Below are 16,518 nucleotides of genomic sequence, written 5' to 3'. Positions count from 1 at the left end.
CCTCAACTTAAAACCAGAGACATTAACTCAGTTAGAGGAAAAAGTGGGGAAGAGCCTGGGACACATAGGCGCAGGAAACAACTTCCTGAACAGTACACCCACAGCCCAGGCCTTAATGTCAACAATTAATAAATGGGACCTTATGAGGCTGAGAAGCTTCTGTAAGGCAGCAGACACTGTCAAGAGAACAAAGCGACAGCCTACTGACTGGGAAAAGATCTTCACCAACCCTTCATCTGACAAAGGTTTAATATCCAAAATATATAAAGAACTCAAGAAATTAAACACCACAAAACCAAACAACCCAATTGCAAAATGGGGCTTAGAACTAAACAGAGAATTCTCAACAGAGGAATATCAAATGGCTGAGAAACACTTAAAGAAATGCTCATCCTCGTTAGGCATCAGAGAAATGCAAATCAAAACGACACTGAGATTCCATCTTACACCCATCAGAATGGCTAAGATCAAAAACTCAAATGACACCACATGTTGGCGAGGATGTGGAGAGAGAGGAACACTCCTTCACTGCTGGTGGGAATGCAAACTAGTACAACCACTTTGGAAAGCTATCTGGCGTTTTCTCAGAAAAATGGGAATAGGGCTTCCTCAAGACCCAGCTATCCCACTCCTTGGAATATACCCAGAAAATGCTCGAACACACAACAGGGACATATGCTCAACCATGTTCATAGCTGCTTTATACACAATAGCCAGAACATGGAAACAGCCTAAGTGTCCCTCAGTAGAAGAATGGACTAAGAAACTATGGTACATTTACACTATGGAGTATTACTCAGCTATTAAAAACGAGGAATTCCCGAAATTTGTGGACAAATGGATTGACTTAGAAATTATCATAATGAGTGAGTTCACCCAGAAGCAAAAAGAGACAAATGGTATATACTCACTTATATCAAAACACTAGTCCAAGGGATACGTCCCATGAAAAACCTTACTTACCAAGAAAGTGGGTCAGAGGAGAGGACATCCTATTGAGACTTTAGGCGAGAGTAGCATGGAAGAATGGGGAAATAACAGGACCCACAGGGTCCTGGAAACCTACAAGAAGAACTTTATGACAGGCAGATCTGGGTCCTGGGGTCCTCCTCAAACTAAGGCACCAGCCAAGGAGAAATAGGCAGTAAACTTCGAACCCCTACCAAGACCTAGCCGACGAACACGATATTCTCCACTGTTGAGTGGAGAGTGAGATCTGATTCTCACGTGAACTCTGGTGCCCCTTTTCTGACCATGTCCCCTGGATGGGGAGGCCTGGTGGCACTCGGAGGAAGGATAGCAAGTTACCAAGAAGAGACTCAATAATCTTAGAGCATACATAGGGGGAAGAAGTCTCCCTCAATCACAGACATAGGGGAGGGGAGAAGGGGGGAAGTGGGAGGGAGGGAGGAATGGGAGGAAACAGGGGAAGGGCTAACAATCAAGATGTAATATGAATAAATTAATTAAAAAAAAACAAAACAAAAAAAAAGAATAACATCATAAAAAAAAATAAATGTATATGTGAAAGTAAGATATAAAAATTAAATAAAAAATAAATTGATGAATAAAAAAAAAAAATTCCTGCATGTCATCTTGTTCATTTATCCTAGAACTTTTAAATTTCAGATCATTAATTTATAGAATTAAATAGCACTTCATAGTAAATTCAATACCTACTATATTGTCTGCATGACACCTTGTTTCAAAACAAACAAAGCCTATTTATGGTATATTGAAATCACACGCTGTGCACAAGTGCATTGCTATAGGATTTGTCCATGTTGCCCGGCTGGTCTGAAACTCCTGGTCTCAAGCAATATTTCCTTCTTAGTTATTGTTATGTTACTATGATGAGACACCATGACCACAAGAACTCTTATAAAAGAAACAATTTAATTGAGGTTTGGGCCACTAACATCACGGTGGGCAGTATGGTAGCATGCAGGCAGCCGTGGCGCTAGAGACATAGCCGAGAGTTCTGTATCCTGATGAGCAGGCAGCAGGAGGACAGTGAAACACACTTCTTCCAAGGTCATATGCTCTAATAGTGCCACTCTCTACGATCCTACGGAGACCATTTTCTTTCACAGAACTACACCTTCTAAGGTACACTCCTCAATAGGTGGAAACACAAATAACTAAAGTGCCCAACTACCGAGCAGTACTCTATGAATACAGCATAAGAGAATGGGGTAGGAAGTTCAAAAGCCGATTATCAAAACTGAGCCAAAATTTCAGATTAAAGAGAAGAAATCTTTTTATGTAGCATTAAGATAAAAAATACTTATGAATACATAAAGATAACTTTGCATATGAATGTCATGAAACATTGACAAATAAAAGAGAGCTGTGATGGAAATTAAAGTGAATAGATGTTTAAAACTGCGGGCAATGATTTGCCATTTTACAGCACTGCTATATTACAATACAGTTAGAAATGATGTTAGGAACTAAACACACAGTAGCTGGACATTGGAACACAATCTGCTAATTGTGTGTGTTGTGTTCTCAAAGTTCAAGGGAAATTTTTAGAGAATTAATCAGATGAATATTATTCCGATGACATAAGTTATCTAATTTTTTACTATATGAAAATATTTTCATACAAATTTCATGATATGTGATAAGTAAGTAGTCATGTTTCTATTTTTACTGAATGAAATTTAGAAACACTGAGACTCATAGCACACTTGGAATTTCTCCATTGCCTCATTAATTACTATGTAGTGAAAAACAGTGTCTTTCAAGATATATTTTTCCTTTCTGAGTATCACTATCATCATGGCTAAAAAAGGAAAAGAGTGTTCACACATAAAATGAGGAGAAATACAGTTTCTATTGCTTTAAGCTTCACCTTGAATTTACTGTGGCCAGAAGAGAGCCATGACCTTTGAATTTGATGAAAAGAAAGGTCATTTATTGGACTTGTTATTTTGTTTTGAAGTTCTCTGAAAGTAGATGACTCTGGACCACATATGAAGATCCTGAAAAACTTTAATATATACTAAATAACTTATATCTAATCTTAATTCTCTTTGCAAAAAATCTCTCTACTACACAGAAAGATTATTTTAACAATTTAATTTTAGATGATATTTATGTTATTAAATATTAACAGTACATTTTAAGATATATTATAACCTATATATATATTTGTTTTGACATTCTAACACTGTTACATGTGATATCTGAGCAATACTGCTTTTACTAAGGATATCATCCCCTCTACTGTAGAAAGATAATTAAAATTAAACAGTATAACTAAAAATATTTATATACATTAAATGTCATGATAAATTAAGTAAGTTTATTTTACATGGTTAAATCCAAATAGGAAGTAATTTTTTAATCTGGTTGTATAATCTCTCTCTCTCTCTCTCTCTCTCTCTCTCTCTCTCTCTCTCTCTCTCTTTTTGCCAGATACTATGTAGAGGACTGATCGTGACACAGCTAAATTTAGAACAGTGTTGTTAAGTTTTATATTATTGTTCTTAGCCTAAAAATAAAAAAATAATTGATTAAGTAAAATTTGCTATAAGAACATAGCTTGTGAGTGTATAATAATTATCTTTATTGAAATATGTCATGTGTTGCTTTCATCAGATAAGCATGGCTAGTTTCAGGAAAGGTTTAGTTTGATAATTACTCTAATTTAAAACATTTAAGGAATTTTATGCAGGTAAGAAAATTTTTTGCTTACAGTTTATGAAAATGGAGAAATATGATTAAGAAACCAATGAAGCATTAAATAACTTTTTAGTTCTCAAACGATGTTCCATGAAAGATGTGATGTCAATGAAAGTTAGATCAGTGACTCTCTAATCAGTATCTCATAACTGTACAAACTGATGATAATGATGGAAAGATTGATGTGTGTATATTATAATTGGCTAAATATTCATGAATATGCCTGTCTTTAACCCAACAGTATTTAACTAAAATTCATGTGGTTTTAATCAATAACTTAGAGTGGTATAGTGTTAATATGAATATTATCCTGTATGCTTCACACTTATGTGCTCTGGGAAATATCCACGTGATAGTTCATCAACTATTGATATGCAGGTGTTTGTGGAAATGAGTCTAATGTGCAGATGTCTATTGTTAGATGGATACAAGTAGCAGTAAAGTATAGGAGTACAGATCCAAAGACAGCTAAAGCTTGGATGAGAACTTTTGCTTGGTGAGTGCAGAAAGGGGAAAAGATGGCAAAGAAATTATAGTCACTATGATGATGCAAATAATTCAATGAGGAATTGGACAGGAAGTTTTGATGATCTGCACATTCCTTTCCTTCAGTGCCGGGCCATTAATGGCTGTGATCATTGCACTCTACTTAGATATGAAGATTTATTAAATTCTATAAAGGAGGATTTTTAATGCTTGGTTTTAAATCACCCACTGGAAGAGAAACTTCTGGAGCAGCAAATGTCTTAGGTTGTAATTTTGTAATGTAGGCAACAAGAATAATGATTTCTATTTGATTTAATACGTCAAAGGAATTATTTTCAAGTCTGGAACAAAGGAAGACAGTGAAACACAACTTATTTTATCTTTGGTTGTAAATTATTACTTTATAAAACATATAGGTAAAATTTCTAGGTTAGCATCTCTGATTAAGATGTATTACTGTTAAAATTATTATTTTAGTGTAATCCCTGAGAGTTATTTCAATATAAAATAAGTAAAATGTTCTCTAAGGATTTGGAATTTAAATATACTACAACATTTAAAAGTAAGAGGGAAAATGGGAGGGAGGGAGGAATGGGAGGATACAAAGAATGGGAGAGCCATTGAGATGTAATATGAATAAATTAATAAAATAAAGTAAAAAGAGATTAAAGAACTTGAGCACATGACTTTCTTACCTGATTTAAGTAGTAGGCTTCAGCCATGGATAAATTAGAAAACTAGATTGTTAACAAACACCAACTACCCTACTTAAGGAGTGGAATAATGTCCATAAAGCCCCTACTGTTTCTATCTTCATGCTCCGTTTCACACACTCTGCCAGCCTTAGGCTCTAAAGCATATTTTCCTAACATACTGAATTATAAAAGATACATGATGTTCTTGTCAGAACATAATCTGCTCAATTAGCATTTGATCCACCAGTTGTAAGGTAATTGCACTCTGTCATTTTAGTCACTTAAGTAACCTCAGAGATTTTTTTTTTTAATCTCTAGGACAGTGGTTCTCTACCTTCCTAAATATGCCAACCTTTAATACAGTTCCACATGTTTCTGACCTCCAGCCATTAAATTATTTTTGTTGATACTTCACATCTCTAATTTTGTTCTTCTAATCAATCATAATGTAAATATCTGATGGGCAGGATATCTAATAGCCAGCACCTGTGAAAAGATCATTCAACCCCCAACAAAGAGGTCACAACACACAGGTCGAGTACTGCTACACTGGGAGGGACAATAAATTATAATAAAGGTTATTCTCTTATTTAAAGATGAATGTCAGTCAACTTTTAGAATAAGATGACATAAATATTTAATCTTAGTAGTCTGGAAAACAACTTAATATAGCTGGACACATTTAGTTGTGGGTGTATCAGCATTATCATGAAATGAGTGTATATTCAGAACAAAATTTTCATTGATATATGGAAAACATTCTCAGTGTTCAATTAGGAAGACTTGAAAGATAGGAAGTTACATATTTGAAAAGAAATTTGCAACCATTAGATTTTGTTCCAAGAACATGTTTGCAAAAATGATCCCCAATATTTTAAGTTATTTGTGAACTGTTTTCAGAATTATAGCCTGTTAATGGTTGGGATGGTTTTTCTAGGTAATACATCTATAAAAACACAAATAAGAAACAATAAATGTCTTACAAAACTTAATATTTCATTCATTGTTCAATTTATACTAATTTTGTATGCCTATTGCATTACTCTGATTCAGTGTTATAAAAGAACCATAGACATGGACTTTAAGTTATCTGTTTCAATGATTTACTTATAATGTAGTCTATCACAAATGTTGTGTGTAGAAAATTAAATTTTATGTAAATCTTTATGAAGAAATTGAACACAAAGCTGAGTAATTGCTTGAATCATTACACAATAATGACACTTTCATTTGAACCATGTTCCATGCTCATAAGTCAATGTTACCATTATTAATCAAATAACTATATACTTCAAAGAAATCAATGCTGTCAATTTTGCTTTTTATTCTGTAGTTTGTTTGAAACCAGTTTTAGTTTGTTATTTGAGTTTGTTGGTATGATGGTTTCATGGAATGTTTTGATATAGCCAATACTATTTTTACAATTATCAAAAATAATGAACATATTGTGATATAAACCTTCTTTGGAAAACAAAATTATTTATATTAATTGATTGTGACAGAAATCTTGTGTCATAGTCATGTAGTCATTCACTTGGAATGGTACTAAAAACTTTTTCTTCATAGTGTACAACTATCATCAATATGACAATATTTGATAGTCAATTTTAATAAGAAATCAAGACAATGATATTGATTCTAAGCAGTTTGATGATGATAGACTCACAGAGGCGTTTTGTTAGCCAGATAGTATTTTTCACACTCAGAGCAAACAATTCACACTCATTTTTTTTGTGGCCACCCAACTAGATATTTCTGCTCTGTGTGAATAACAGATTTTAATCAAATCCACTTCTCCTCTTCTCCTGTAGACTTATGGCAACAGTGTTGCCATATCAATATGAGGAAATAAGTTCTCTCATTGAAATCTTAAATATATTCATTTGAGCTCCTACTAATAGTCACATTATTTAACAAAAGAAAGCACTGTATTTCATATCTCTGATTACTGTAACATTATGATATGCATAGTTATTCAAAACTTGAGACCATAATGTCTGGTTGTTGCCTAAACTTTGGATTTTAAACAACCAGGTGGAAAACTGCTGAAACTGAATTTTAAAAAAGGTTTGTTTAATATGCGCAGTGAATAGAGTGAAGTAGCTGCTTTAGTTTTTCTTTTACATGTCTTAATTAATGCTATCCAGTTGAAATTACCTGCAGCATACTGCAAATGTGAAACAGGTTATTGAGAATGTCTCCTTGTTCATGTTGAATTTAATGGTTGGCTCTTTTCTCAGTTTGTTTGAAGTTTCCACATTAGTGGACTTGTTTATGTGTTATGCACTGATTTTCTGATGTTGTTGTTGTTGTTTGAATCTTTCTAGGTGCTCCACTAATTGGTCAGGTACACAGTGCGAGAGGCCAGCCCCAAAGAGCAGCAAGTCTGAGTATATCAGCACAAGTAAGTACCATAGACTATTTTTGTCTAAAAACTACAGAAGCCACTTCATCATCTTTTATGTCATCAATGAGAGATGTAAAAATTCAAAGGATAACAATAATCTTATATAATTAGAAAAAAAGTTCAGTCTTGACACCTTTGAGGTACTACTGAAAATGAAACCTGATTGGTCAGACTATGAAAACTTAAATTAAAAGAATTAAATTACGAACAATTAAATTCTATTTTTTTATCTGCTGTTTATAACTCTGTAGATTCAGAGCAGATAAACCCCCAATCACAATTGTGTTTTTCCGTATTTTCTAACTACCAGTTGTAAAGATTTTCAAGATAAGTCAGAAAATTTCCTAATTCACATATATTATCACAAATTTGACCTTGAATGGGGAGACTGAAAAGTCCATAATGTGAAACTAATGAGAATAGACATAGAAAAGTATGGAAATTATATCCCTGATGATGATCCTAAAATTTAGCCACTCACTTCAGGAGACACAAACAGGAATCATACTATTTACATATATATGTATATATGTGTGTGTATGTGTGTGTGTGTATGTGTGTGTGTGGCAAAGATAACACTTAGATCAAAATTATAGTGCTAGTGCTAGTTTATCTACATATTCTTTACTCCTGTTTCCACATAGTTTCTCTATTCCACAAGCAACAGTGTCCATATTTCTAAGACTTTAGTTAATAAGCATGGGCATTTTGGAAAAGTGGTACATAGTTCTAAAACAGTGGTTCTCAACACGCTGGATGCTGTGTGCTGTGATCCTTTAATATAGTTCCTCATGTTGTGGTGACCCGCAACCATGAAATTATTTTTGTTGCTACTTTATAACTTTAATTTTCCTACTGCTATAAAACTTTATGCTAATATTTTTGGAGACAGAAGTTTACCAAAGGAGTCACAATGCACAGGTTGAGAACCATTGTTTTAGAATACTATATTAGGCACAAATATTGTGATCGTAATAGGTAAATTGTGTATTCTTTGGTCACAGAGTATTTGGATTTTTCTTTGTAGTGTGTTTCCTGTGAAAATGTGGACAAAATTGTAAGACGGTCTAGTGTGCTTGCATTTGAGGAATTGGCTTATAAAATGTGATATGTGGCAAAAGATATTTTAAACTGAATTTATACATTAAAGATAGATATATAAAAGTAAATATTTAACCTTTTTATCTAGATCAGAACTCAAAATAGTATTAATATAATTTTATGAAGGTGGACTATATAAATTCAATGTTTTAAACTATTTAAGCATCTTACTAGTCACTAAGATCATTTAAAATTGATAGCATCCACAAACACTACCATTTAGGTGCAAAAAGCGACTTCGTGAGATATTTCCTCAACCTCAGTGTGGTTCAGCCAGGCTCCAGCATGGTTCAGGTCCTCTGCAGTCTTCAAATGCACACGGGAGCAAGCGAGTGACTGACGCTTCCACTAGGGCTAGGTGATTCTCTTCCAGCTCAGTCCAGGAGTTGATACTGACAGTGACAGGATCGATAGACTCCATGTAATGGCACCAGTGTCTGGGAGCAAACAAAACCTGTCTTTGATCTCTGTGAAAAAGCTAAAGTAGAAATGCAAGCACTGAGAACAAAAAGAGAGAACAGCAGAAAGGAAGGACCAAGTGAGAGGAGCACAAGGATGTGGAACAAACACAAAGCCAGAGTTTCAGTGAGGACTGGTACACAGGAGGCAGGCAGGCTGTTTAGCCCAGATCTGGTCCCTGTGACACCAGCATCTGAAGATACAGGAGGCACATTGGAAGACAACAGCAAAGGATGTGTCAAGACAGATGGAGAACACTTTGCAGAACTGCCATATGCCAGAAGGCAGCAGACAAGTAAAGGGGCAAGCGCAGTGCAGAGCAGGTGGTCTCAGAACAGGTTTCAGGATGACTTTCTGGACTGCTTGGTGAATCCAAAAGTAACCAAGATGGTGCCTTAGCTTTTGATACAAAGGAAAAGCTTGTGATTCTTTTTTTTTTTTTTCTGATCAAGCTGACAAAATTTTATTTTCTCACAGGCAATTATATACCATTGAAGCAGGAGGCTGAGTAGGGTGATCCGATCCGGGTAGGCGGTTTTCGCAAGAAATCAGGAAGTTAAGAAGTTTGGCAGGGCGAGGGCCCCTGTGGTTCTGGGGCTGGTTGGAATTGTTAGGCATCTGGAACCACAAGGTGTTATCTATAGACTTTGTTTCACCCATCCTCTGAAGGCCTCAGTAATTCCGGGAATACTGAGAACGGCTGGAGAGTACCTTGAGGGAGGGGAAGAGGTTACAAGGCAGCCTTCTTGAATGTACCCTGAGGCAAGGAGGGAAAGAGGTCACAAGGCAATCTGCCCCAGATCCACTTGATGTATTATGCCAAGGTCCGAGATGCTTGCTGGCTATGGTCTTGGTTCCCCACAGAAATTTATAACAGGATATGATAAACATGCATACATAAAATTTATAAACAGTTAATGGGAAAGTGCTTAGTTGTAAAAACAATACATGGCTGGCTTAACTTGGAGATAATCAATATGGGTTTGGAAGTGGTGAAGCTTGTGATTCTAATAAGTTGTCTTAATTTTGTTTTGGTGTTTGGTTTTTGAAGACAGGGTTTCTCTGTGTAGCCCTGGCTGTCCTGAACACACTCTGTAGACCAGGCTGTCCTAGAACTCACAGTGATCTGCCTGCCTCTGCCTCCTGAGTGCTGGGATTAAAATGTATTTTTAAAAATAATAATGATAGCAATACAGTTTAAATTATAAGCATGTAGAAAATACAGAATTTTATTTTATTTGTTTTTTATTATTATTTTATTCATATTACATCCCCTTACTTGTCGCCTCCAGTTCCTCCCTCCCTCCCCTTTTCACCCTATTCCTCCCCAGGCTTCCCCACCAAGGGGAAGTGGTCAAATATGGGGCACCAGAGTTCATGTCAGAGTCAGTCCCTGCTCTCCACACAACTGTGGAGGATGTTCTGTCCATTGACTAGATCTGAATAGGGGTTCAATTGTTTACTGCATATATTGTCCTTGGTTGGCACAGTAGGAAAACCGAATTTTAAAGGCAATATTGATATGGTAAGTTGCTTTAATCCTTCCTTTAGTAAAATTTCCCAATGGTCTAATTTATAGGAAGTACAGATTATTTCACAGCAAAAGTAATTTTAACCATTAGTGAAAATATCTAAAAGGAAATAACAAGATTAGAACGTCTACTAAATTTTCAATTTTTTTTTTTCTGAAAAGCATCCTCAGAGAATATTTTCCCCATAGAAAGTGGCCTGGAGAAGGACGTTTCAGGTGTTTTCACTAAGAGTAGGATATCCAAACATTTGCATGCTCAACAAGCTCTTATGGAATAAAATATGTTAGATTACATAAAACAGTCTTGAAACAGCCCGTCGGGTGTAGGAAGATGATCCCAGTAGTGCTGTCCCTGGCTCTGAAACATTTCTTTTTCTCACTCACTGAAAGTCCATATATTAATGAAATTATCATTGGGTAGTAAAGGCTTTTTAGCTATTCAGATGTTACATTATCATAAAAGGAGCCACTTACCCAAGAAGTGATTTTATTAGAAGATGATTGAACTGTCTGCCAAGTGCTGGAGAACACCTCTCCCAGAGCAACTGTACAGAAAGAACCAACAACATTCTTTCTACTAGAAATTTACTACACTTATTCTTAAAAGAGGAAAAGACAAAACATAAGATTAAACTGTTAGTTCACAGTCTAGGTTCTTTTTTTTTCCCCCACAGTCCAGATTCTTAAGTCATGCATGAGAATAATCATGATTGCTACAAGGTAACCATAATTTAAGCCATGCTCTGACAGAGTTTGCTGTGTGGGGTGTTCAACAATGTTCCAGCCCATAGGAAGAAAAGCCAGGCTCAGGGAATGGTCTTCGTTCAAACGAAAGAGACATTTAAGATTTATACAATTTCCTCAATGTGTGCTTTCTCACAGAAAGCCTTCTTGAGTTCAGTTACTTTACCAAGACAATGCAGTTATCTTTGATCTTATTATACAGTCTGCAACAATAACCTTCTACTTGGGGTGTCAGTTTTTAAACACTTTTATTTATGGGTAGCTTCTAAGTAAAGAGTGCTTATTGTTAGACATTTCTACACAAAGGAAAAAAAAAAGCCAAAACATAAAAACATAACACCAAAACAAAAAAAGCTCATGTCAGTTGTTCTGAGTGGAAGGAAAGTGCAGCTTGCTGAAGTAGGGGTGTTGTTCTTATTCTCCCAAGGAAATTTTGAGTGATTCTGAATGTTTGTTGAGTATTACTTAAACATGAGCAGAAGCCATCTGTCCATGAAGAAGAGTGGGATTGCAGTTTACACTTCCAAATAAAACAATGAAGAAATTTCAAGTGTTGTTGGCTTGCCCCTTGCTGTGATTTAAAACTCTGTGAGCTCAGACACTAAAGGAAGAAAGTAATTAACTGCACCTGTGGATACAGAGAGTTGAAGCTCATGGCGATGGAACAGAAGAAGCCCATCCTGTGACACACATCCTCCAACAAGGTCACACTTACTAAAGTGACCCAAAGTGCCACCCGGAGATCACGTGTTCAAACAGCTGAGCCTCCTAGGGACACTGTCATGTAAATCACCACATTCAGCCACATAAGATCCAACCTGGTCAGGAGCACTAAGCATTTCTTTGACAGTTCTTGTCTCTCCACATGGAAATGCACTCGCTAACTTATGCACAGCTTTCATATTCATCTCCAAGTAGGAGTACATGTGACTGCTGGGTCTTGATACCTCAAAAGGCCTGCAACACCAGGTCGAGTAATTATGCAGAACTGTTATTCCAGAACTTTGTATGCAGACTCCATTTGAAAAGCTACTCTGTCTTGTCTGAGTAATTTCAAACTCAGAATGAGAGATGCCATTACATGTTCCTATTTTAAATTCACATAAAATTTTAGAGAGTGGTGCTCACATTCTGAGTTGTGTTATCTGTAGTATATGCTAAAATTCAAGAAGATAAAATATACTCAGCATTGTGTGATGGCAATATTGGAGAGATCTCTTGTCTTTACTGCAGCAAGAGACATATCCTTTTAGGTCTTTTCTGAATCATCCTCAGTTATTTTATTCCAGCTTTCCTCTTTGACAAAAAAACAAAAACAAAAAAAACAAAAACAAAAAACAAAAAAACAAAAAACAGACTACATGATACCAAGATTCTGAAATATGAAAATATGGAAATATTACTAATACAGTGATGTCTTTCTTCTAATTCTTCCAAAGCCGTGACTTATAAAACTTGTCCTGAAGTCCAAACACTGTAGTAGGGCCCTAAGAAGAGGGCAAAAAGTACCATGGGTTACTCTGTGTGATGAGGAGAAGCTCAGGCTCTAGCAGGAGACAGAAAATTAAATGAAATAAGTGAGCATACATGTTTAGAACAAATGAAGATATTTGGTGCTTTCTTTGAGGGAGAGGAGGCAAACTAGAACCTGGCAGGTATTGACTATGGTCACAAGTGGTTTTGATTTGAGTGTATAGAAAGGACGGGAGGTTCATGACCATGAGGTACAGTAACTCTGGGAACACAAACATGCCCAAAGGAATGGAAGTCATTGATGTTACTTGCAGAAGGACAAACGGAGGGAACAGAGTGACACTGGCACATGATGGATGGTACACTTCTGCAGCCACTTCATGGTGAGCTTCACTCAGCTAGGATGTGATATCTAATGCTTTATAATTTTAACAGCAGTTCACACTTTCTTTTGAGAATGCGAATAAAATTGGAAAATAAAATTCCAATAATTTTATGACATTTTATGTCATTATCTTTTTTTTTTGGTTTTTTATGTAAATACATGTCTATAGATGATAACTGTCCAAACAATCGAACAGCTGTCAACATCCATATGAAACTTTCTTTTTTTCCAAGATATATATTATTTTATTAATTTGTTCTTGTTACATCTCAATGGTTTTCCCATCCCTTGTCTCCTCCCATTCTTCCCTCCCTCTCATTTTCCCCTTATGCCCCTCCCCTATGACAGTTCCTGAGAGGGATTTCCTCCCCCTGTGTATGCTCATAGGGTATATGACTTTCTCACATACTCTGGTGCCACATATTTGACCATTTTCCCTGGAGGGGGAGACCTGGTGGCACTCAGAGGAAGGACAGCAGGTTACCTCATTATCTTGTTCTAAAATGTAGAATATCCTCTAAAATGCCAAAACTGGCCTAATTTATGCTCTCATTTTTTTTTTTAAATAAGCAAGATGCTATCTTTTTAGGCATGGCAATGTGCACCTGTTATCCCAGAAACTGGATGCAGAGGCAAGAGAATTGCTACCAGATTGAAGCTGATTTGGGTTATATGATATGTTTGAAGCCATCCTAAAGCAGATAGTGAGATAATGGTGCAAAAATAAACAATCTTTCTTTTACCTTAATGATTCTAAGCATTTCTACATCAGTCCTCTCTCTCTCTTTTTTATTAAATATTTTACATATACATTTATATTACTATACATATATTAAAAAACTACATATAGCAAGAAGAACCATGGCACAATGTGGAATTATTTGGATATTACATACTTAGTTTTTTGGCTATTTTTATTTGACAGCCTTGAAGAAAACATCTTTCTTAACTTGGTGTGTCTAAAATTTTTAATATAAATCAATATCTATCATATCTCATCATTATCAACTTAAAACATCTATCTAGACCTAAAAACATCTTAACCCCTAAACAACTAAGCTTCATTGTGAAACTAAACTATCTGGTCTTCAACCACATCAGAGACTTAAGCATGAATAAAATTGATTACCTGAGTACACTGAGAACGCAGTTTGCTACCTGAATAGTCACCCAAAATTCTGTATATAACATTGGTGCATCATCTTTAGCGTTCTCTCCCAATATATCTGACAGACATCTTGGTGACACAGGAACTATTGATCACCTTAAACAAACCTAACTTCCTTTTGTGATGCTCCTGCTTTCAATATCTGTGGATAACTCATTAGCTGCTCCTTTTCGCTGGGTGTCTTCTAACTCCTGTGGCTATATTCACTGCCCTTTTCTCTAGATTTAGTATCCTTGGCAAGTCTTGATTTCCAGACCTCAGCTGTAAATCCTGTGATAATTATTTGAAATCCCAAGTTATTTCTGTGTTCTCCTCAGTCTGTTACTTACACCCTATATTCCTTAAAAATCTCACACACAAATTCTTCCAATTTTTCTCCACCAAAACAACTGACATTTTAGATAGTTACAAAATTAACCTAGGCACATAGACAGATAAGTTATATGATATATGAAGCTTGTATTCTTTCTCTTAAATTGAACCAAACAATGTATTCTTGGCACGTTTCTTCCTATATTGTTTTTCAGTATCATCTCTTTTTCTTCAGTAGGATAAATCACCACCTCATGATTTCCTAGTATCCCTTCTTTTTTCCTGGATGCTACATGTCCTCCCAACTATCCATTCTTCACTCCAATCTGGTGCCTCAATCCCTGCGTTTTCATCCTCTCTTAGGCCATGGAGTACCCTTCCTTCTCGTCTCAGGAGCTAGTTCTTATGGTCCTCGGGATGGCAATTTCTTTATGTTCCCAGGAATTGTCTACCTTCTATAAGGTAGTATTTAGATGCCATTCACTTTGTTGTTATGCTTGTTTTTGTTGTTTTGAGGCAGGTTCTTTACGTATCCCCGGCTATCCAGAAACTTGCTATGTTAACCAAGTTGGCCTCAAAATCACATAGGTCTACCTGTCTCTGCCTCTGCCTCTGCCTCTGCCTCTGCCTCTGCCTCTGCCTCTGCCTCTGCCTCTGCCTCTGCCTCCCAAATGCTATACATGGATTAAAATGATTACCACTTTGCCCACAGGATGCCATGTTTAACCTGTTTGTTTCATCCCTATGTGCATTAGAAGAAGTGCATGCATATCCACAGAACAAAGGTAAAGTTCAGGTTATGATGTCTTTGTTAAAAGATAACTGAACATATGATTCTCAGGTCATCTAAAGAACTAACTGTACTATTTACAGAGAAAAAGAAGTAAAAGTTTTACCCTCAAAGGGAACAAAAATGATTTGCACAAATATATTGTGAATGTGTGCAATATTAGGACAGAGAGTGTTAAAGTGAAATCATTCCTTAAGCAGGTTTAGCAACACTTTCTATATTATCAGTACAGTGATAACTACATCAATATATAATAATGATCAAATATAACATGTACTTCATAAGTGAATAACCTGAGACAGTTTATCCAAGTTAGCATTGCTAATATGTTTTGACAAGAAGTACCTTGACTCTGTGGCTTCAGGTAAAATACAGGACTGCTTTTCAAGGAAAAAAAATCTTCAGAACCACATTGCAAATAAGACCTATTCTGTTCACTATGATACTAAGTTTGTTTCCCCTACCCTCTCACTTTCAATCAGTTGCCAACAACCAACTTTTTGTGTTCTACTAAAAATCAATTTTATAGGATACACTAAAAACATATTTTCTGGTTACCACGTTACATTGAAACGGACTTCTATTGTAAATAGATCTTTTAATATGATATAGTGTGATTATTAATTCTCCTCCACCAAATCCTCCCAGATCCTCCTTACTTTTTATCCCACCCAAAGCCACACCATTTCTTGCTCATTAGGATACACACAGGCACCTAAAATTAATAATAAAAATAACTAAATAGCCAAGACAAAACAGATAGGACAAAACAAATGGAGGAAAAGGAGCTGAAGAAAAGTCGTTGGTTAGCTATATATTTTAGATTATTTACACTTATACCAGTTTTTTCTATTAATGTTTCATAAAAAAATAAAAGCAAAATGCTATCTATATTTTTTATCAACACTAACCATTATTTCAGTTACCTTGCTTGGTTGCATAAACATACCAGATGTCTGGGCTCTTAAACAGAGCTCCACAATGTGTAGGGATTGCAGCTACCATCGGTAGTAGGGAAATTAAAAGTAAAAGTGATGCTTAGTTTTCTGTAATGCATAATTAATACCTCTAACATGTGGAATGGCAGAAAGGATGTAGAACAGGTAAATATATAAATTTATAAATAAATTACAATTACCCTGAGAAGGAAGAAATGTATACTTTGGGTCTAATATTGGTTAGCTTTATACATTAAATGATATTCTAATTTTTAATGGGAAAATAATGTACAATGAAGTAAAGGTATTTTTCACATGAAGATCAATCAGTTAAAATGA

The 16,518-nt window shown here is 35.6% G+C and overlaps 1 protein-coding gene across 5 annotated transcripts in view; it reads left to right on the top strand.

The window, feature by feature from the left end:
• LRP1B (LDL receptor related protein 1B) overlaps positions 1 to 16,518 on the top strand; it is a 1,938,012-nt gene that overhangs the window by 1,912,934 nt on the left and 8,560 nt on the right. For all 5 annotated transcript variants that reach the window (XM_084800259.1, XM_084800256.1, XM_084800258.1 and 2 more), the window contains one exon: positions 7,199 to 7,275. In XM_084800259.1, coding sequence (XP_084656385.1) covers positions 7,199 to 7,275 — 77 coding nt within the window. The remainder of the gene's footprint in view (positions 1 to 7,198; positions 7,276 to 16,518) is intronic.

The sequence above is a fragment of the Acomys minous genome, assembly GCF_964271855.1.
Source record: "Acomys minous genome assembly, chromosome: 10".
Lineage (NCBI taxonomy): Eukaryota > Metazoa > Chordata > Mammalia > Rodentia > Muridae > Acomys > Acomys minous.
The sequence above is the reverse complement of the archived record's forward strand: the minus strand, read 5'-3'. Positions and strand labels throughout refer to the sequence as shown.